This window comes from Arachis hypogaea, chromosome 15, assembly GCF_003086295.3.
Source record: "Arachis hypogaea cultivar Tifrunner chromosome 15, arahy.Tifrunner.gnm2.J5K5, whole genome shotgun sequence".
Classification (NCBI taxonomy): Eukaryota; Viridiplantae; Streptophyta; class Magnoliopsida; order Fabales; family Fabaceae; genus Arachis; species Arachis hypogaea.
Window position 1 is genome coordinate 22,207,008 of NC_092050.1, and position 21,588 is coordinate 22,228,595.

A 21,588-nucleotide genomic window follows, 5' to 3' on the forward strand; every position below is an offset into this window, starting at 1 on the left:
TAAGCTAATTTTTCCATTGGTAGGTATCTTAGCTCTGCGTTTTGTAATGTTTTACTTACAAAATATACTGGATCTCATCTTCCATCTGTTTCTGTTATCAATGCCGAGCTTATAGCGTTAGAGGTAACAGATAAATATATCAGTAAAGGCTTACCTGGACTTGGTTTTTGTAAGACTGGTGGGGAGGACAACATTGTTTTGAGTTTTTGGAAGGCTGTCTTGCATTCAACATTCCAATTGAATTTATTTTGTTTCTTGACTATGTTTAAAAAATGTTGCGAGTGTGTGGAAATTGATGGGAGGAAACGAGATAGGGCGGCTAGTCTTCCATTTAATTGTTGCACTTCTTTCACCGTCTGAGGGCTTCACATCTTTATTACTGCATTGCACTTTTCGGGTTTGCCTTTATGCCTCTAGAGGTCAGCATAAAGCCAAGAAATTTGCCACCAGTTACCCCGAACGCACACTTTTCGGGGTTGAGCCGCATGTTGTGTTTCCTGATTTGTTCGAAGATTTCTTCAAGGTTGGCTCCGTGGTCCTGAGGTTGTTTTGTTTTTACTACCATATCGTCGACGTAAACCTCCAAGTTTTTTCCGATTTGCTCTCTAAAGACTTTGTCCATTAGGCATTGGTAAGTGGCACCTGCGTTCTTAAGTCCAAAAGGCATAACCTTATAACAATAGTTCCCTAATTCAGTAATAAATGATGTTTTGTCCTGATCTTTAGGGTGCATTAGTATTTGATTATACCCTGAGTATGCATCTAAAAAGCTTAAAACATTGTAACCGGATGCATTATCTACTAATTTATCAATGCAAGGGAGGGGGTATGCATCTTTAGGATATGCTTTATTTAGATTTGTAAAGTCTACACACATTCGCCATTTACCTGAAGCTTTCCTTACCATAACTACATTAGAGAGACACGTTGTGAAGCATAGTTCCTGGATGAATCCGGCCTTTAATAGTTTCTGTGTTTCTTTTAGACAGGCTGATCTTTTTTCATTACTCATGTTTCTTTTCTTTTGTGCTATAGGTCAGATTTTTGGGTCGATTTGTAGCTTGTGACAAATGAAATTCGGATCAATGGCTGGCATGTCTCCCGGGGTCCATGCAAAGAGGTTAGCATTTCTTGGAAGTATGCCGATTATGTGTTGTTTGATTCCTACAGGGAGTGAACGACTAATGTAAGTAACATGATTATGATCGGTGTCTAAAATTACCTTCTCCAGGTCATCTGTGGGTGAGGGCCTATTTTGTAGGTCTTCTCGGGGGTCTAAGTCGGCCGTTCCTGAGATATTTGATACATGGTAGGACTCTTTCGGAAGCTTGGCTCTGAGTTGCTTTCTGATTTGTTCGTTAAGCTCTCGTTATAACATCGTCGAGCTTCTATTTGGTTGGAGTATAATGTTGCTGTTCTGTTGTTAGATACCTGAAATTTGACATAAAGGTGAACAGTAGATACTATAGCACAAAAGGAATTTAAAGACGGTCTACCCAGAATTATATTGTATGGGCTGGGGCAGTCGACTACTAGGAATTGCACATCTCTTGTTTTGCATAGTGGGTGCTCCCCCCATTGTTATTTTCAACCATACGCTTCCTAGGATGGAAACGCGTTCTCCTAAAAAGCCGACCAATTCTCCTGAGTATGGTTGCATTACATTTGCACTGAGTTTCATCTTTTGAAAAGTGGAGTGAAAGAGAACATCTGCGCTGCTACCAGGATCAAGTAGTACTTTTTCTGACGAGGAGGTCTCCTGCTTGGATTGATACCACCACCGGATCGTTGAGGTTAGTAGTTGTTGCTTGGTAATCGGATTGTTCGAATGTGATGGTAGGTATGGCTGGTGGCTATGTGGTTGCTTCCTTCGTCGTCTGGACCATTAACATGGTTCTATAACTTCGTTTCCTTACTGAGCTTGTATGTTTGCCTCTTGCAAATCCTCCTGAGATGCAGTTTATGACTCCCCTTTGTTGGTGGTGATTGAGGCTTGGCTTTTTCCCTAGTATTTGGATTTTGTTCTGGTTGAAGGTCGGCGGTGTTCTGTCGGGTTTGTTGCATTCGGCCGCCTATATACTTGTCCAGGTGACCTTATCTGGCCAACCTCTCCAGGAGATCTTTAGCGATCACGCATTCGTCGGTTGTGTGGCCGAATTTTTTATGGAAGGCACATTGTTTTGATTTGTCGACGTATCTCTGGTCTTGATATGAGCCCGCTCTGCTGGGTGGCTTGATGATCTTTGCATTCAATATCTCCTTGATGATGTCTTCTCTCCTGGTGTTGAACTGGGTATAGGAATCATATTTCGGCGTTAGTTTGAATTACTTCTTATTATCCTTTTGGTTCAGCGTCTTGGGGTGTTTTTCGTCTTCTCACCGAGGTTGTTGTTTTTCCGCTCGCCGAGCTTCTCTAAGCTCTTCGATTTCCATTTGTCCAGCCGTCTTTTCGTGGAATTCCTCTAAGGTCTTGGGTTAGGTTACAGCGATTGTCTCCTGGAATTTGCCTAGTCTCAGGCCGCTCTTCAATGCGTGGAGGTGTACCTTGGGGTCGAGGTCGGGTATTTCCATGGTTTCCTTGGCAAACCTGGTCATATAATCCTTCAAACTTTCATGTGGTCCCTGCTTAATGGTGCTAAGGTAATCTGGCCCGTGGACATATATCCTTGAAGCTGCGAAATAGTCAATAAAGGACCTTGCCAAATCCTCGAAGCAAGAGATGGAACCTGCGGGAATCTTAGAAAACCAAAGTAAAGCAGCACCATCTAAATAAGTTGGAAAAGATCGACAGAGTACAGGGTCAGAAGCACCGTTAAAGAACATCATGGATTGAAACTTTTTTATGTGTACGTGGGGGTCACCGAATCCCTCGTATGGTTTGAGCCCGGTAGGGAGCACGGAATTCTTTGGCATCTGAACACTCATGACACCTTCCGAGAAAGGGTTATCAAGTGTGATCTTTTCCTTTGGCGGAGTAACCTCTAGCGGTATGCTTCTTGAGCATGAGAGCTATTCCCTCCTGGATTCTTGGACGATTGCTCAGCTATTTTTCGAACCTCAGTTTGAAGTTCCGCAATCATGGCCAATAGTTCAGCTTGTGAGGGTTGTTGAATTCCGTTGTCTACCATTTGCGGAGATTGGTGAGCCTGCAAAACGAAACAGGAGTAGGGTAGAGAAAGGTGGGGTTAGTTACTCAAGACCCCACGGTGGGCGCCAAATTCCGTTTATGGATACTTCTTCCGAATTACAGCTCGGACACGCACTTCCTCCACGGATCTCTTCTAACTCGGAAGGTGGTCCTCGGAACTTGAACAGGCTTGGCATGGAACCTGGAAAAGAGACTCCGACGCTCAAATTAGTGGTTTTTCTTATGAGAGAATAAATTATCAAAAACAGTAACAAATTGTTATTGTGTGGAATTTCCTCTGTGTTGGTGAGAAGAAAAATCGTACCCTGAAGAGGGTCGAATGGTCAGTTTATATAGGCGAAAGAATCTTGGCTTCTAGCCGTTGCGCTGAGCTATTAATCGAATTTTTTGGATTACTCTGATATGGTTTGTTGAGTCGAGAATCTTGGTTTGTTAGTGAGATCCGAAGATTTTCCGTTTAGCGGTGCTCGGTCAAAGCTGCTGAAGCCGAGGTTTGTTGATATGGATCATCACTCAACAATAAGAGAGAGAACAATAAAAGGTACATTAGACACCATTCATTTTTTTCACTGGAGATGATCCACTCCACACCACTTCTGTATCTAAATTTTTTAGCCTAAAAGTACTGATCATTTAACATTTTTACAAATAGCTTTTTTATTTTTCCAAACATTTTTTGTTGCACAATATTTATTTCATACCGCATGCCATCTACTCATCTAGTTATTTGTTATCCCCCCCCCCCCCTTCTTTTTCCTTTTTTGTTGTTCATATATTATACCATAACCATCAAGTCATCACTCACCAGTTCAATTTTAAATTCACGTTACTTTTCAAATCACTTGACTTTTGCTCTAAATACTAAGCACCACCAAGAGGGTCACTTGCTTCCCGTCTTCATTCGCCGAGCAGTGTGCTTCCTGGTAACTCAGAATCCCTCAGCCTCGTCCTTTGCGGCGTTGCCGCCTCCGCAAGAAGTGACTAACGCCGAAAAGGTTAGTGAGAGCGCTCAATTGACAGTGCCCAATGGGTGTGGATGCGAGATTTGCATTTTTGTTGCAGAATTTGAGGCTGCAAGATCCATGGGTTCCACCAAGCACATGGGAATCCATACCCTCTGAAAGTGGACTCCGCCCCTCGTTTCCTTCTTCCTCCGTCTCAGATCAAACCCTCTCCGCTCTCTCTGTAAGTATTCTTGCATTTACAATCCCAACAAAACAACCACGTTTTCTTTCTATGCATTTCGAATGGGTTAGTACATACACTTGGAGGAAGTATAGGGAATCATCTTTTAGTTAGCAAACATTAGTTAACTTTAGTGTATAGATTTATAATTTAGGATATAAGGTTAAATGTTTATGATTTAGGCCTAGAATTTAAGATAAACAAAAGTAATTTTTAAAAAGTTGGTTGATGTTGGCTGAAAAAAGTTGGTTACCTAGCACTACTCAGTACATGGTGTGATTTGCCTCTACTATTTTGGCCTCAGGAATCAAGTCTTGTGAGGCTGGCGACAAATGCTTTGCAAGGTGTAAAATCATCTGTTCTCAGCATCCAACAACTCTCTGCCTTATTTTGTTCTGATCCAGCTGACAGGACCTTCCACCACATTTCCAGTCTTTGGAATCGGGCTTCCAGCACTCGATCTTTGGGAAACTTGCTTACATCTATAGGGTCCACCAGCTCTCTAGTTATTCTTATCCGTGAATTTGTAGGTTATTTTACAATTATGAATCTACAGGACAGTTTTCAAAGTCAAAATGATCAAGAGTCCCCTCCTTATAGTCTTGTTAATCAAGCCTTTGCAGTTGCTGTGGGAAAGGTCTTGGAAGGGTACCTTTGTGGATTGGACACGGTTCATGCATCTATAGCTTTAAGACATTCATCAAAGGATGTTGATGTTGATGTTGATTTCCCTGCATCCGGATGTTTGAAGAGTGTAGTGCATTCTGAAATTACGCTGCTTGAGTTTTACTTGCATACTAAAGAATTAAGAACTTGGGTTGAAGCCCTTGCAAGCATATGCAACTTACAAAAGTGGGTCCTTCGCTTTTCGGAAATTTCTCTGGAGGAGGTGATTACTGAAGCTACGGCTGAGTTTCGTCACTACTACAGAGGAGGAGATCTATTGACATTTTTGTATGCACAGTTACAGGTCAGTGTACGTGAATATCAACGTATGATCCATCTCTTTTTATTCTACTATTATTCTAGGGTGTAAAACTCTTACAGATCATGATTGGCGAGAGTTATTAGCATAGTTGTAAAATTGTTGACAAAATAGACCCAACTTAAAAGATAAATCAAGATATAGGGATCATTTGTTCTCTAAGCTTCTGCCATTGTATTATCATATTTTTATGCATCATTTTGTATCTGGATTATGGCTTTTGCTCTGCTCTATTTTGGTTCCAGGGATTAAAAGATGTGGATTTAACGAACATGAGAATGTCTTTGACACATGGGCATGGCCCGGAAATGGTGTTACTGTGCTTTATAGATTGCTACTCACTTTCATATGTCACCTTCTAGCGAATGCAAAAAGGAAGGGGGAAGGGGGTTTGGGGATTATTCCTTTGTGGCCTTGTGGATAACTACCTACTTTCCAGAAATTGCATTGCACATGCTGTATTGTGAATTAAAACATATTGCCTATATACATTCTTTTCTACATTTCTGAATTTTCTTTATATTGATATACACCTCTATGAAATTTAGGTTGCTGATACTGCTCATTGTACACTTCTCAAGTTTCTCTTTCTTCAATCATGTGAACCATATTGTGGGTTCATAAGATCGTGGATTTTCAAAGCAGAAATACATGACCCATATAAGGAGTTTATTGTAGAAAACATGGAGTGTTTACCTCCTAAGTCTCATCTTAAATCTGGCAATTCTATGGACGTTCCATCGACACATATCAGAGTAATTCCTGCCTTTTCTGAGCTATCGACAGTTTTTATTTGCATCATAACTTTGTATAACCTTGTTATTTTGATTCTTATGGTGGGACTCTCTAACATCAGGTGAGAGATGATGTTTCCATTCCTGAATTTCTTAAAGACTTCCTGGTTCCACTTGTTAGAGCCGGTCAGCAGCTGCAAGTATTGTTAAAATTGGTTGAACTTTGTGTACATGTTACTTCTGTAGAACATAGTTCTGAAGACTTTCTTCCTTGCTGGAGTGGCTTTGCTAGTAGTATTACATCTTATTCTTCTCCGTTGACTTTCAGCAGAGATGTTATAGATGTTATGGTGATCGCAAGGGAAAACTATTTTGAAAGGATGAATGAAAAAATTGATAGCCTACTCAGCAGCTTAGAAATCAGATACCAACGGGTAATCATACTGAAAATTTTGATCCTTGTGTATGTGCACTTGTCACTTTTATTTACGTTCAGTTATTTTTGTATTCGGAGAAAAGAAAGGGATTACTAGGCTAGCGTATTTAAACATGTGGAACTGCAGAAAATATCTGAGCCAACTTTATTGAATATTTGTACCAGATGTGGACATTTTATTTTCTTTTAGTACAATTATTTAGGTAACAATATGGTTAGTTTTGAATGTCAAACAATATTTTGACATAGTAGATATAGTTGAAATATATTTATTTCTCAACTTTGTGTTGTCATAATGTCATTTTCTCTGTATTTCTTTAACATTCATGCAACCATGATTCTTGCCATCTTGATGGTGTTAAGCCTAGAACTGAAATAGAAGTGATATTGTGCTATAATTGTTATATTAACTGTTACTTGTTAATACAATGTTTGAAATTTGAAGTGCCAACAAATGCAAATTTCCTCTATTCTTTGAAGGGGTGTTTCTTTTGGGATAGTTTATGATGCAGCAATGAACAATCTTATATGGAGTAAACTTGTTTCATCATAATCAGCTGCTGCCAATGATATTTCTCATCTTTTTACTTTCGTCAAAATTAAGATTTTGGGATGGGCCACTTAAGGGGCAGTGAAAGCATAAGATATGGCCCACTAGGGACTAAAATTGATATGGAGACCCAAAAAAAGACTGTTTTCCCATTTACGAGCAGGTTCTTATTTCTTTCCATGTTTTCCCCTTGATTTCTTTTTGAAGGTAGCTACACATGCTTCAGTATCTGTTGATAATGTTGGAGGAGATCTTGACAAACTAGAACAGGTCATGGAAGAAGATGAATCTATTGTCCGTTCAACAGCAGATAAAAGAAGTTCAAACATGTAATGTCCCAGTCTCCTCTCTCCCAAATTTTTGTGAGCATGTAGATACATTCACTAAGTGCCATGTTTTGTCTCATCTGCTATTTGGCATTTTGTTTTTTGTCCTAAATCTGCGCTTCCCTTTGTAATTACTTAATTGATTTTGTATAAAATTCTCAGGGATGCTGATAGTATGGACTCTGATTCCTCAAGAAGACTTCACGAATTATCTTTGTTGGATGATATGTACAGTTCATCTGAGAGTTTGTCCTTAAATGGCTCTGAAGAGCAATTGGATTCTGATCAGCATCATGACTGGCCTTGTCTCATAGTTGGGGGACAAAATCAGTTATCTGCTTTAAGTTTCTTGAAGGGTACTACCTTGAATAGTTCAATACAGGATTGTTGTCATCATGAGAAGCCAGGGAGTGATTCACATGGAATTTGTGATAAAACAGATGCCAGTGATCATTTGCTAAAGTCTTCCCATGAGGGAGTGATATCAAATAACATGTCTAATCCTCTAAATTCAGGGAATTCAAAGTGCCCTTGTGCATTCAGTATTCAGTATAGATACAGTATGACTGACAGTTATTCAGAAATGGGGAACTTATTGAATAACTCAGTTGATGATGATGAATCAATTGTGCGAAAGATAACTGAAAAGCAACCAGGATCCCTGGGATACTCCATATCATGCCATGATGTTTTTTCCATTAAGGATAATTTTATTTGGACAACCACAAGTGAGGCTCAACCTGATAATAATTCATTTACTTCAAATTTGTATACTTTACAACTGCAAAAAGTTGGTCATAAATATAATATTCCTAATCTCCTTAGTATGAATCCAATGTTAACAAGAAATGAGTTGCTTCACTGGATGGATGGGAGTGGAGAAAGATTCAAAGCCAACCATGAACGTCCTTTCCCCTACGTAAACTTTTCGACAGTGGAGGACCCATGTAAGGTTTATATGGACAAGTTATTCATTGGTTCTAGAGCTACAAGTGCATCTTCAATTCCATTGAATGGTAGTGCAGCCAATTACGGTAACAAGAATACTAAATATGGTGAAATGGGAATTGGTACAGAAGATGGGCTGGCTGATATCCCCAAACAAAATTTTGGTGCTTCATTGGACTTGATGGACCATAAGCAAGATGCAGTTGTATCTGGAGGGAGCACTTGGGAAAGATTGCTACATAGTTTTAGTGATACTAAGAATTGTGGTGCTAAGCACAGTCACAGTTTTTCACCAGCCTTTGAGATACCACTTGATATTATACTTGACAAATGCTTACTGCAGGAAATCATGCTTCAGTATCCTTATCTTTGTGTTCATTAATTATGGTTAACTTATTGATTGGTTTATCTAAAGTTTCTTATATTTCTTTCTTTAGTAGTCTTTTCCTCTGCATATGTTTCATGAAGGTCCGATTCAGCAATAATTCTGAATTGGCTTGTTTTTCTGATGAAATCGGTATGTGCCTAACTACCGGAATGCAAGGATGTTTAAGGGACTTTTTATAGAGCTGCAGCTGGGCCTTTCATTAGTTAGGAGTTGCGATAAACACAAGTGAACTGGTGGAGTGAAAATCAGTCTAGGGATTGCTGATGAAAAGAATAGGGTAGTTAGAGTCTCTGGAATATCGCTCTGTATTCTATGTTTGTTGGTCACATTGGAAAAGAAAAAAAAAAGAAAGAAGAAAACACTCTTGAATGAACATTCTATGTTGATCTGAACCAGTTCTATCAGGGACTATTTTGGTGATAGGAACTGCGGAACTACATTGCACGCTTACATGATCCAGAAGTAAAAAGTCCATAAGGAAAAGCTGTAAATAGTATTAATTGATTTAGACATTTTTGAATTTGATGGTGCTTAAAAATGATAGTATTCTGCAGTAATAACAGCCAGGCCTACTAGAATTCAGAGAATATAGAGTGAGTGATTCTGAAATGGTCATTGTTATTCTGAGAATGATAGAGAGTACGTGAGATTTATATAGGGGGATTCAGTTAGGGTCTTTACAATACTCAATCAGTTATGGATATGTCAGTGACAGTTGTTACTAACTGTGTATTCTGTATGAGCAGTAATCTACTACTGCACTCTAGACCTTCACTAAATTAAGAGCTTATCCTTTTAGGTAAGATCAATGCCATATAGATTTCTGCTCCATCTAAGAAATGTGTTTTACTCCAATGTTGCTTTTCTTTAAAGATATCAGATACAAGTATGTTAGCAGACTAACCATCAACGTGCTTGAGGAAGTATTTGAGTTGCAAGAGCATCTTTTGGCACTGCGGCGATATCATTTCATGGAGTTAGCAGACTGGGCAGATTTGTTCATCTTGTCTCTTTGGCATCATGTAATTCCCAGATCCTGATTTACACGATGACTTGCAAAATCTTTGGATATGACCTGCTTATAGTTTATAATGATGCAAATTTACTCATTCATTTGCTTTTTATATTCTTTGTTTTACTTGAAATCACAGAAGTGGTCTGTTACAGAAGCAAATGAGAGACTCTCAGAAATTCAAGGTCTACTTGAGTTGGCCATTCAGAAGTCTTCTTGTGAACAAGACCCTAATAAAGATAGGTTGTTTGTGTACATGAAAGGACATGGAAAATTACCTCTTTCCAATTCTGCTATAGGTACATCCATACTACTATACTATAGAAAGGTGATTTCGCCAGTTGGTAATTGGTATCCAATTGTTGCTTTTCCTAAAGAAAAAGGACAGCTTAGTGCACAAACATCTCGCGTTAACGCAAGGTCTTGGGAATGGCTATATATATATATAATTTTTTCCCCACAGAGAATCATTATTACAATGACCAGCTATGCGGCCATAATAATGTTAAATTGCTAACAGAAGTCCTTTTACTCTATCAATTTATTTATTGTGTTAGAACACTACAGTGTCATTTGATTTTTTTCTTTAAACTTCTTTGTGGATGTTGGTATCTGAAAGTATAATATCTGATAATGAATTTTCAAATAATGTCAGGGGTACGCTCTTTCGATTTCTTAGGACTAGGTTACCGCGTGGATTGGCCGCTCAGTATTGTTTTGACACCTGCTGCATCTAAACTATATGCTGATATATTCAACTTTTTGATACAAGTGAAGCTTGCCATTTTCTCATTGACTGATGTATGGCGCTCATTAAAGGTGTGGTTTGATGAAATTTTATGTTTTTTATTATCTCCCCTTTAGCTTATTTTTCCATTTTTGGATAATTATTTTCCATGTTATTAGGGTCTTGTTACGGCACTTCTTAAGGTTATTTAGAGTAGAAATTAAAGTTTGTTCTTCTATAAAGCACTTGTTAAGGTCCCATCTACCCTCATGAGCATAGATGAGCCGATTGCAAACATGATTCATGATTCGATACAATAGTGTCGTTTGTTCCATGTATCCAATTCCACACAGCGGGATAAACCTTTGTTGTTGTATTTTGATGTATTGTAGCTCATTATTATGCACCACCATTTTTTGTATTGTCTTCTACAAATATCATTGTGAATTTAATGTCTATAAGATTTTAATGGAAATCTCACATGTAGAAGCTTCCCTATTTAAATTACAAACAATGGTTACCAATATTATACCTTCAATGAATCAATTGATAATACATGTATGGTTGGTTGATAATAACGGCAATGCAACAAATTCTATGCATGAGCTATCAGTAATGTTGACTACTAAGGGTTTGATGAACAGGATTTGGTGCATACAACTGAGAAGGATCTGAATTCTGAACTACACCATGATGAGACACAACATCTTAATATATTGACAATGATGAGGTATTGCTCAAGTGTCTTGCTATCTTTTCAAGGATATGCTGAATGTTTGGGCCATGTGGTCTGGATGGCGACACTAACCTGCTGAGTGTTTTTTGACATGGAAAATATTTGAAATTCAGCAGTTTGCAAATGTTTTTCCATTGTCTATTAAGGGGAAGTTAATGAGCATTACTTTAAATAGTTTCTTGAATAAATTCTATATTTTAAGGACTAACTTTTAAAAGCATATTTGTTATTCTAAGCATCCTTTGCTCTACTCTAACTGACAGGCATCAGATCAACCATTTTGTATCTACTTTGCAGCAGTATGTAGAATCACAATTATCTCGTGTGTCATGGTGCAAGTTGCTTCATTCCCTTCAGCATAAGGTTTGAATTGCTGCGTTTGATTATATATTTATCTAGTTGTTATTAGTTATCTTGGGTCTTTATTTGTTTCATTGCTAGAGCTTTTTGAGTTCAGTGCCTACTTTAATTGCAATAATTGCTTCAATGGAATTGCATTTTTAGGAACGCACAAGAGTGGGCTGTGCTACATTTTTTTTCTTCTGTATTATCTGTTGAGGGTTATAATTATATCTTATCCTCCTTTCATTCTGATAAAAATTTTCTTTTCTATATAATGACAATGGAAACAGAAGTAAGTAGTATTAAACGACACCAAAGAAAATACTGAAACTGCAACTTCAACTTCATAAATACGATCTGTGAAGAACCAAACAACCCAACTTCTTGGGAATTTGTTTTATCTCTACTTGCAAGACGAACTCATGATACTAGGACAGTTATATATTTTCTTCTATTTCACTGAATGTCAATTTCATGTCTTTTTGGGTTAAACAAAATATAATCTGTATAGCATTATAATTCAGTTGTTATATAAAATGCTTTGGATATTCCTATTTATGTAGGTGAAAGATATGATGGATCTTGAGTCAGTGCATATGGAATATCTTGCTGATTCATTATGCATGTGAGTGTACATCTATTTGTTGCCTACCAGTTACTGGGGATTATTATTGATAAGAGTAAATCGCCATTTTTGACTATCAAAGATGTGAGCGTCGACAAAACTAACCATAACAGACTAAAATTAACTTAGTATCCATGAAAGATTAGATGTGGTTGACAAAACTAACAAAAACCTTAATCATAGGTAATTTTGTTCAAAATGCCTTTATTACCCTTTACTCTTTTTCCTTTCCCCTTTCTTTTTCTTCTATCTCTTCCTCTTCTAAAATTCTCTAAGAATCGCTGCCACTATCATCACTAACAGCACCAACGCAATATCCATCATCACCCAACATACACAAACCCTAAAATTTTCAAATCTGAAATTACACTTAATCAAAATAATTTCGCAGTGAAGCTTAGAATCTACGACTATGAGAAAGCTAAAAACGAAGAGTTAGAACAAGAACAAGAAAACGAAGAACAAGAGGAAGAGGAATTGCAGTAGGAGGAAGAGGAATAGTTCAGCTTCAGTTTTACTATCCCATGATTTCGCCAGTTTCCGCCAATGATGTATTCGATAATGGCTAGATCTGGCCAATGTATCCTGTTTTCGATCATAATCTTTTTTTTTTTAGACGAGTACGAGGCGAAACATAACTACGGCCCCGTTGATGGAACAACAAGAAGGCGAGGCTCCATTGTCCTCATTGTTGGCTTTGATGGCTGCAGTACCAAAGAGACCTTACTATGAGTTGTTGCTGGAGATAGCGGTGAAGATCCAAAGTTATTAACTTTCGGTGGTTAATCTCAATGGGTTTGCTTCAATTTCATCTTCTGACATCTCCAGAGGTGAGGAAGCTAACTCATTAATAGTTGCATTTGGATGATAGGTGGCAATCATCAAAACTATGTTTCCACAAACCTGAACCTGACCATGGAAGTTTTTAGCACAAAGATGTTAATTGAAGTCCAAAGATTTGAACTTTGAGAAGCATTTGATGATGGGTGTTCACTGTTCAACGAAGTTTCAGTTTCGGTTCATAGCGTCCTGTTAAGTCTTGGTACTTTTTTGCATTTTTGCAAATTAAAAGATGAATTTGGGATTCAAATTCCTATGTCTCTGGAACCAAGAGATTAATTTCATTGTTAGGAGTGATAGTTGTTATAAATTTAGTGGTTCAGTATTCTAAATTTCCATATAGTGAATTTGTAATTTCCCTTGCTGGCAAGATGACTAATTTCTCAATGGATGCATCTATGGTTAAGTCTAAATTGGAAGGTAATATTGTTAATACACATCCAAATGGTTCAACTCTTGCATCCAATTAGATCAAGATTGGTGGGTGTTATGATGTTTAGGGAGAGAATTTTGATTTCAGAAGAGGAAGAGGTAGAAAGGAAAAAGAGTGAAGGGTAATAATGGTATTTTCAACAAAATTAACCTGTGATTAACGCTTTTTGTTAGTTTTGTCAAGCAGATCTAATCTTTTGTGGATACTAAGTTAGTTTTAATCTGTTATGGTTTGTTTTGTCAGCGCTCACATCTTTGATGGTCAGAAATGGTGATTTACTCTTATTGACAATTTAGAGCTAGTGTTTTTAGTAATTGTGATTACTCGAGGTTGTATATTGAATTATGAATTCTGTCTCTAAATTCTTTTCTTCTTTGTAAATTCTCCCCTTTAATACCATCTCTGGAAGACAGCGATGCTTATATTGGTGCAACATGCAATCTCTACTGGTTGGTGGATCTGGATTTGTGGTTGCATAGCCATATACCCATCTTGTAAACTAGATTGATAACTGCGTTTATGTACTTCAGTCTGACGGAAGAGCAACTTCTGTACATAGTTCTTTTGTGGATACTAAGTTGCCATAGTTCTTTTGTTTTGTTGTTGTTAGTTCTTTTGTGCAGATCTCAAAAAGTAAATGATTAAGGGTCTTTTGTTGTTTTAGGGGCTGCCTGTCCTGGAAAATGGATAGGGGTCACAAGGGTGAGAATCTGTTATGGAGTTAAAAGGGCCGCACCCAAAGGATTGTGGGAAAGGAATGGGGAAACGGGAGATGAGATAGGCACGAGTTCTATCCATATGTAAATGGGGAAACTAATGTTTTCTCATGGATCCAAACTAGTAGACTTAGAGTAAGGTATCGAAGTTAGTATGTCATGCTTATGTATTTAGTTTAGGCATGATCCATGACAGAGCATATTGATGTCATTTGATTTGTGTAGTCGTCTTTGCTTAGTAGGATGAGGCTCTGTTTTTGTTTGTGTATTATTCTATTTAGTAATGTATGTCACATCTGATTGATGGATTCTAATAATCGGCGTTTTGTGTATTAATGGGTATATTCATTTCAGATGTTTCCTCTCTGATGATACAAGGGCAGTAGGCGGCATTATTGAAAGCATTTTGCAATGTGCTCTTGATTTCCGATCTTGTCTTACAGTTGGTGTTTGGAGGACTGGAAGCAGTTGGGAAAATTTATCGGGCAAACTTTCCAAAATCAATATACCTCAGGTAATCCACGCATGAATATACATCTTCAACCTCACAACACATTGCAGGTCTGATAATTTGAGTGATAGTTTTCTCCTACAAATTACACCCACTAATCTTCCTTTTCGTCCTCTCAGCTTAATAGGCAACCAAGTAGATCACTTCAACTCAATATTGTTAATGGATTTAGCGTGGCTTGGGGAAGTTAGTTTAACCAATTGGTATAAATATTTTTGTTCATATTTTCTGGGAGCCATCAATTTTTATTATTTTTTACATGCAGAAAATGGTAAGCATAAAGCATGGATGATTAAATAGTTTTGGAGTGTCTTCCTGGATTTAAAGTACCCAGGTTGCTCTCAGCATAGCTGATCCAGCTTAACTTTCTATAAACATAAGGGTTTTAGCAGCACATGCAGTCAGCAAGTTTACATATGTCTCTCTAGTCCAAAGGGGCCTTGTTGATGTTCTCAGTACTGGTGAGATCCAATGCCATCAGAATACTCAATGGCCCTGTTCCGTGCTGTAGAAAGCATATGAGGAAATGGAACATCCAATGTGGAAAATCTTAGCCGCCTTCTGAAATGGTTGGTCCTAGTAAACATGTTGACTTGTCTGGCTGAATTTATTTTGCAGGTGCTTTCCATAAAGCAGAAGTTCGATAGAAGCCTAAAAGAATTGCACAATTGGTATATTAAGGAACCTAAACATGGGAAATTTGGGCGTCATTTCTGGGAATCTCTCGACTATAATAAATATTATTCACATGTCATCAATGAAATGGGGCAGTATGGAATCTGAAGTTCGTCAGCAGTTTCGATGAATTGATGGCTATGTACTATTAACCGAGGAGTAGAAGCTAGCCCGAAGAGTTTTTGCCCTCTGTGTGGCTGGGTGTTTTCAAAATCCTCTCAGCATTTCCAAGATACAATTGATATGGATATCTGGAATGGATATATGGTAATTGGTAAGTGCCTAGACTGATAATGAAGGCAACGAAGACGCATTTGCCCTGATGAATTTGCAGACAGCACGGCAGTACAATTGAACTGTGATGATTTCGGTTGAATTTGATGATACAATGCATTGGATGACAAGCAAATGAGGCACTGAAGGACTGCAAAGGCACTGAGGAACCAAGAATGAATGTAACACTTCTTATTTTCAGAAAATTTAAATGATGAATGAGTTATGTTTTATTTTATTAAATTCAGCTTTTTATTATAGAAATTATTTTATTGAAGGTATTTAAATTTACTTTTATGAACTAAGGAAATTAATTAAATTATCTCTAATTTTTAAATTAGAGTAGCTATTTGAAACTAATTGATGAGTTTATAAATAAATGGTATTCTCAAAATAATTAATTTTTTTGTTTTAATTATTACTCTATTCCTTACTTTTATTAAAAATTACCAAACTATCTTTATTTCTCTTTTCTCAAATTTAACCCTAATTTCAAAGTTAACTCAAACACTTTCATCTCTCACCTCACATGCTACACGCACTCACAGGAGAAGCGGAGAGAGTGAGGATCGGGAAGAAGAGAGGGGAGGAAGGGACAGTGCTGGCGGAGTTGGGAGTTGCCGTTGTCGTCGTTGTTGCGGATTAGGAAGAGAGAGGGAGAAGGAGATCGAAGGAGGGAATAGGGGAAGGAGAAAGGAAGAAACGCGAGAGAGGTGGTGCTGTCTCGCCGTCGCCTCTGGAGACCGTTCCTGACTTCGCCGGAGCTTCCACTGCCGTCATCGAGGACTCCATTGCTGCCACAAGAAGCCATCGCATGTGTAAGAGAAAGACGCGATGTATAGAATAGAGGAAGGGGACAACATCTCGTCGCTGCCGGGCCTTGTCGCTGTCGCTGGAACGGAGCTTTGTTGTCGCCGGAAGGGAGCTTTGTTGTCGTCGTCGCGGCGTACGGGGCTTTGAAGAGAAAGTGAGGAGCTTGTAGAGGAGAGAGAAACGCGATGGCCAGTGAGAGAAGGAGAGTCCCGCGAGGAGGGATGAGCTGGTACGCCTTCGCCGTTGCTGCAGGCTGCACCACCACGCCTCTGGTCGTCGGGAACGGCGCTGACGTGACCGGAAGTCACCGTTGGAAACTTTGCAATTGCCCTAGCTCCACTTTGCTTTTGCCGATTCTGTTCTTGCCGGTGAGGGTCATCGGAGATGCTGATGCTCCATCCCCTTTTTCTTTGGTAAGACTAATCTTGTTCTGCCTTGTCTTGCCATAAAGCTCTATTATTGATTTGCCATAAAGCTTTATTATTGACTTTGTCCTATCCTGCTTGATGTCCCTTTCTACCTTTGCTCAATTTTAAACTACCGTAGGGTGTTGGATTCGCTGCCATTGTTATCGTGGTTGCCCCATGTTGTTGCTACTGGGGTGGTTGTTGATGTTGCTGTAGTGAGAATTGAAGTTGTTGCTACTATCTCGATCCAAATTTTGTGCTCTTTCATTCCACTCTACTTTAACCTTTTCACCTTTTATCTTGGCACTCCGTGTTTGGTCTCTTGAGTCCCTTGAAACCAATTTGTGAATAGGCTTTACATTTATAATTGTTTGGCCTTGCATCTATAATTATTTTGATATATGGTACTTTAAACTTATAATTATACTTACAAATATTATTATCAAATAATTTTAAATTGGCTTGAATAATCGATTTACTAAAACTAAATATTTATCCTTGTTAAGTTCATTTTAATATGCACATGAGACTATATATATATTTGATGAAGTTTTATATTATTTTAAAACATTTGATTTTATTCGAATATGTATTTTTGAAGCATTGAAGTATTGGTTGTTACTTACTTATTTTGAAGGGCAATTCACTTAAATAAAATATTTGGAGAAGAATTTTACTCAAATACAACTTTCTAAATGGCAATACGCAAATGCAATTTTTCATATAACTATAGAAATTGCTACTGATAGTAGCGGTTTAGGGGAGCACGTAAACCGCTACTAGCAGTCGTAGTTTACGTGGAAGATGGCGCTAACAGAAACCGCTATAGGCAGTAGCGGTTTCTGTGGAAGGAAGCTTGGTCATAAACTGCTACAGGTAGTAGCGATTTATGTGTTGTGATGCGTGAATGTAAACCGCTAGTGGAAGCTAGTTGCAGATTCCTCATTTGGTGTGGAGTTGGAATTTTCTTAGAGAGAGAAAATTCTAGAGAGAGGGAGGAGCACTTTGAAAGTGGATTCGGGTTTTCTCAGTGCTGACCATCAATTGGACATCATGGCAGATGAATAGAGCTTGTGCCGACTGAACGGCGTTGCCCATATTGCCAGTACCATTATCGACGAGGTTAACTTTGTTTTATTTTTTCTAAATATTAGAATTTGTTAAATAGAATATAGTATATATGGTATAGGAGCTAGAATTTATAATTTAACGTTTATAGTTGAGTATTAGACATTGGATTTTAGGATGTAGAATGTACTAGGGGTGAACATCCAAAAACCAAAATGTCGTTAACCGGATAAAAAATTATAAGTTCATAACCACATTTTGTTAACTAACTCAACATAACAAATTTAAAATCATATCCGTATTTTTCAAAATTGGTTAACCAAAACCAAATTTAAAAAATCGATTTTTAACTGGTTAAACAAAACCAGAACCAAATTTTAAAAAATTTTAATTTCAATTTTTTATTTTAAAAATTCGATTTTTAAAAAAACATTTTTTTAAGAAATAGGTTTTTTTGGTCCAAAAACCGGTTTTTATCCAAAAAGGGTTTATGTTTACAAAAACTAGTTTTTTAATTCAAAAACCAATTTTTTTTCAAAATCAGTTTTTATTTTTATAACTGACTAAAAATCGGTTTTTAAATTTTATAACTGGTTAATAACCAATTTTATCATATAAAACCAATCTGGTTAATTAGGATTTATAGTTTAGGGTGTTAGATTTAATGCGGATGTTATTCCGTGTTTATGCATGTATGAAGTAGAATAATTTTTAATTATTTAGTATTAATACGTTTTGAATTTTTTTAATTATTTAATAAATTAATGATTTAACAATTTGAATTCTTAATTAAATAATAATTTAATTGCTTAATTGTTTAGTTGTGGTATTATTTATTTATTTGGTCTAATAGTTAGAGCTTTTCGTGTATCAGGTAGAATTTAACTGCTGTGTGTATATCTTTCCTGCATGGTGCGTTCAGTGGCAACAAAATATGCCTATACATGAACAAATCATACCTTATTTAGAGAGGACTGGTTTGTACCACTTGGCCAGGCTAAACAGTCGTTAGTTCTAGTTGGATGAACCTATGGTCTGTGCGTTAATTGAGAGGTGGCGTCTCGAGATGCACACTTTTTTGTATGCTTTTTGGAGAGTGCACCATGACGCTGCAAGATGTGACGTTTCAGCTTGGGTTGCCTGTTGATGGAAAAGCCGTTAGTGAGTGTCTGGCAAAGTTTGAAAAATTCATAGAGGGTGGCCGACCAGCTTGGGAATGATTTCAGGAGTTATTCGGTGAGCTGCCACCGCCAAATAAGGTCAAGCAGATGACAATCCACTTCACATGGTTCCATGAGAGGTTTAGGGTGTTACCAGCAGATGCGACCGAGGATATTGTTCGCATATACACACGTGCCTATATCATGGAGTTGTTATCCACTCAGTTATTTAGGGACAAGAGTGTGAACCGGGTTCATATTCGGTGGTTGCCCTTTTGTGGCGAATCTTGATGACATGGACAGTTATAGCTGGGAGTCCGCCGCATTGGCATAGTTGTATCGATACATGTGTCGGGTGGCGAATAAAAATGTTATCAACTTGGTAGGTCCTCTCCAACTGCTATAGAGTTGGATCTTCTGGCGATTTCCCTCTTTGAAGCCTTCCGGGTTTGAGAATTTTTCATTTCCGTTGGCATCCAGATATTCTTTATTTGTTTGAAGTTTATAAAATATTATATGTCGTGTTATACCTTCATTAAACCGCTTACTATCATTCAGGTGGGCAGCATACTTACCACCAAATGTTGGAAAGAAGCAAAGGATTATAAACTATCGTGTTGCATTAGATCGATTGAGCACTCGAGATGTAAGTTTCATGTCTGTGGTTGGTTTCATTAGTTGGGGTTCATCATTTTGACTATATATACGTTCTGTTCTAACGTTCAAGAATGTTTAATTTTTAGATTGTATGGGAGCCTTACTCCGGCCTCGACGTACTTGCTGTAGTTCATCCTGAGATACTTATGGAGGAGCATTGTCGGTTATGGCGAGCAGTTACCAGCCTGATATATTTTGCCATCATTGAGTGGCATCAAGTTGATAGGGTGGTCCCATAGTTTGGCGGTGTGAAACATGTTCCTGAGGGGGCTTTGAACATAAACTGGCTGCATGCTAAGGACGGTAGGGTCAGAGATAGGTGATTTCGCCATTACTATCAGGTATGGCATTTACACTGGCAGAACATAGTTGATTTCGTCCTTACTATCGACAGAGTGCCTAATCCATGCCCCTCTACTGAGTTCTTAGATTGGTGGCACCGGGAGGCGCACAGGGTTCTTTTCCCCAGATCCGCATTCGCGGATCCTAGGCACGAGGAGATACCGGCCGAGGCCTTTCAGAGAGGGTCGTCATAGGCACCACCAAGAGTACAAGTGCCCGACATGCCGGACAACAGGCATGTCAAGAGACGCCATTGTATTGGTGCCCTGGACACTGGTCAGGAGTTGCGATGGTTAAATGATATGATGCAGGAGGATGAGGCAAGTGGGGACGGGGGAGGTATTGGCGAGCACCATGTTCGTCGGGCCAATGCTAGATGTAGGGGGCTGGTGGTGGTACCCAGATTGGTGGTGGGACTAGTGGAGACACAAAGACTGGGGCTGGGGGTGGGACATTCACAGTTGGATCCAGTTCTCAAGCATTCCACGATAGTGCACAGATGCATGCTGATCTCGGTACCACTACGATGACCATGGACATAGACGATCAGATGGGTAGTTCACAGTTCTACGCAGAGTTCGCGACCATCATAGGGATGATGACGGACATCTCCAAGTCCAGGTTGATGCACCTGCTTACCATCCGCAGATGCCGGATATCCAGCCCGATACCCCAGCTTACCATCCATAGATGCCAGATATCCAGGTTAAGGCACTAGAGTATCAGGCACCGGACTATCAGGCACAGTACATGGTCGACTTGAACGAGTTTGCAGGTAGCTCGTATGACACATGGTTCACCATGGGCCGAATGCCCCAATCTACATTTGGAGTGGCCCCGCCAACTGACGAGGTAGCACATGAGCCCCATCGACCTACTAGAGTGAAGCGTCCTCCCCGATGTGGCATAGGTTCTCATTTACTTGGTGCATTCGGGGACGATGAGCAAGATGATGGCGAAGATTAGATCCTGGTCTTGTGCTGGTTTCATTAGTTGTTTTCCGCTTATGTTATATATTTATGTCCATGACTGTATGACTTTATATTTATTTCGGCTGTTATGTTTTATACTTATGTGTTATGACTGTATGATTATATATTTGCATTAGCATTATCGGTTATGTTTTATTTTTATGTTGATGACTGTTTGACTTTAATTACCCGCTTACAATTACTACATTACATGATCTTCGAACTGTTTTTTGTTAGAGGAAATCAATTTTAACGTTATTACCAACAACACGTTACCATACAACTGATATGAAAAAAAATACATCATTACAAGATAACAAAGTACTAATGCATTACCTAAAACAAGAACAAATGCAAACCTTACTACTGCGACATCCTTACATGTAGGATTGAACAACTAAATAACCAAGATGAACAACAACTACTGCATAACCTAATACAAAGTGATGAAAACATCTAAATCTGGGACCCGGCCGTCGAGCCTCGTTGAGGGCAACTCCTACGAGTATGGCTGGGCTGTCTGCATAGGCCACATCACTTCGGTCTACTAGGGTCAGCGTCATCCATGTTGTTGTGGATC

At 38.5% G+C, this 21,588-nt stretch overlaps 1 protein-coding gene and 1 long non-coding RNA gene across 14 annotated transcripts; both read left to right on the forward strand.

Moving 5' to 3' along the window:
• The first annotated feature begins 3,826 nt into the window (after positions 1-3,826).
• LOC112749950 (uncharacterized) lies at positions 3,827-17,299 on the forward strand. 13 transcript variants are annotated; one of them, XR_011873282.1, is made up of 16 exons: positions 3,827-4,333; positions 4,638-5,303; positions 5,867-6,073; positions 6,175-6,486; positions 7,246-7,367; positions 7,527-8,669; positions 9,581-9,722; positions 9,852-10,011; positions 10,368-10,531; positions 11,084-11,169; positions 11,439-11,538; positions 12,081-12,142; positions 14,486-14,645; positions 14,908-15,772; positions 16,139-16,816; positions 16,950-17,299. XR_011873282.1 is itself a non-coding variant. In XM_025798401.3 (14 exons), exons 1-14 carry the CDS (start codon positions 4,175-4,177, stop codon positions 14,932-14,934), a joined length of 3,510 nt encoding a protein of 1,169 aa, XP_025654186.1. In that variant the 5' UTR covers positions 3,827-4,174; the 3' UTR covers positions 14,935-15,950. The 13 variants fall into 13 exon arrangements, 3 of the variants coding, with proteins under 3 accessions (XP_025654186.1, XP_025654184.1, XP_025654185.1); XR_011873281.1 differs by having other exon boundaries at positions 15,261-15,772; XR_003175276.3 differs by having other exon boundaries at positions 15,261-15,772; positions 16,139-17,299.
• A 2,245-nt stretch (positions 17,300-19,544) lies between these two features.
• Positions 19,545-21,170, forward strand: LOC112749951 (uncharacterized). The gene is made up of 3 exons (XR_003175279.3): positions 19,545-19,684; positions 19,782-20,036; positions 20,125-21,170. It is a non-coding gene; the product is annotated as an uncharacterized lncRNA (long non-coding RNA).
• The last annotated feature ends 418 nt before the right edge of the window (positions 21,171-21,588 follow it).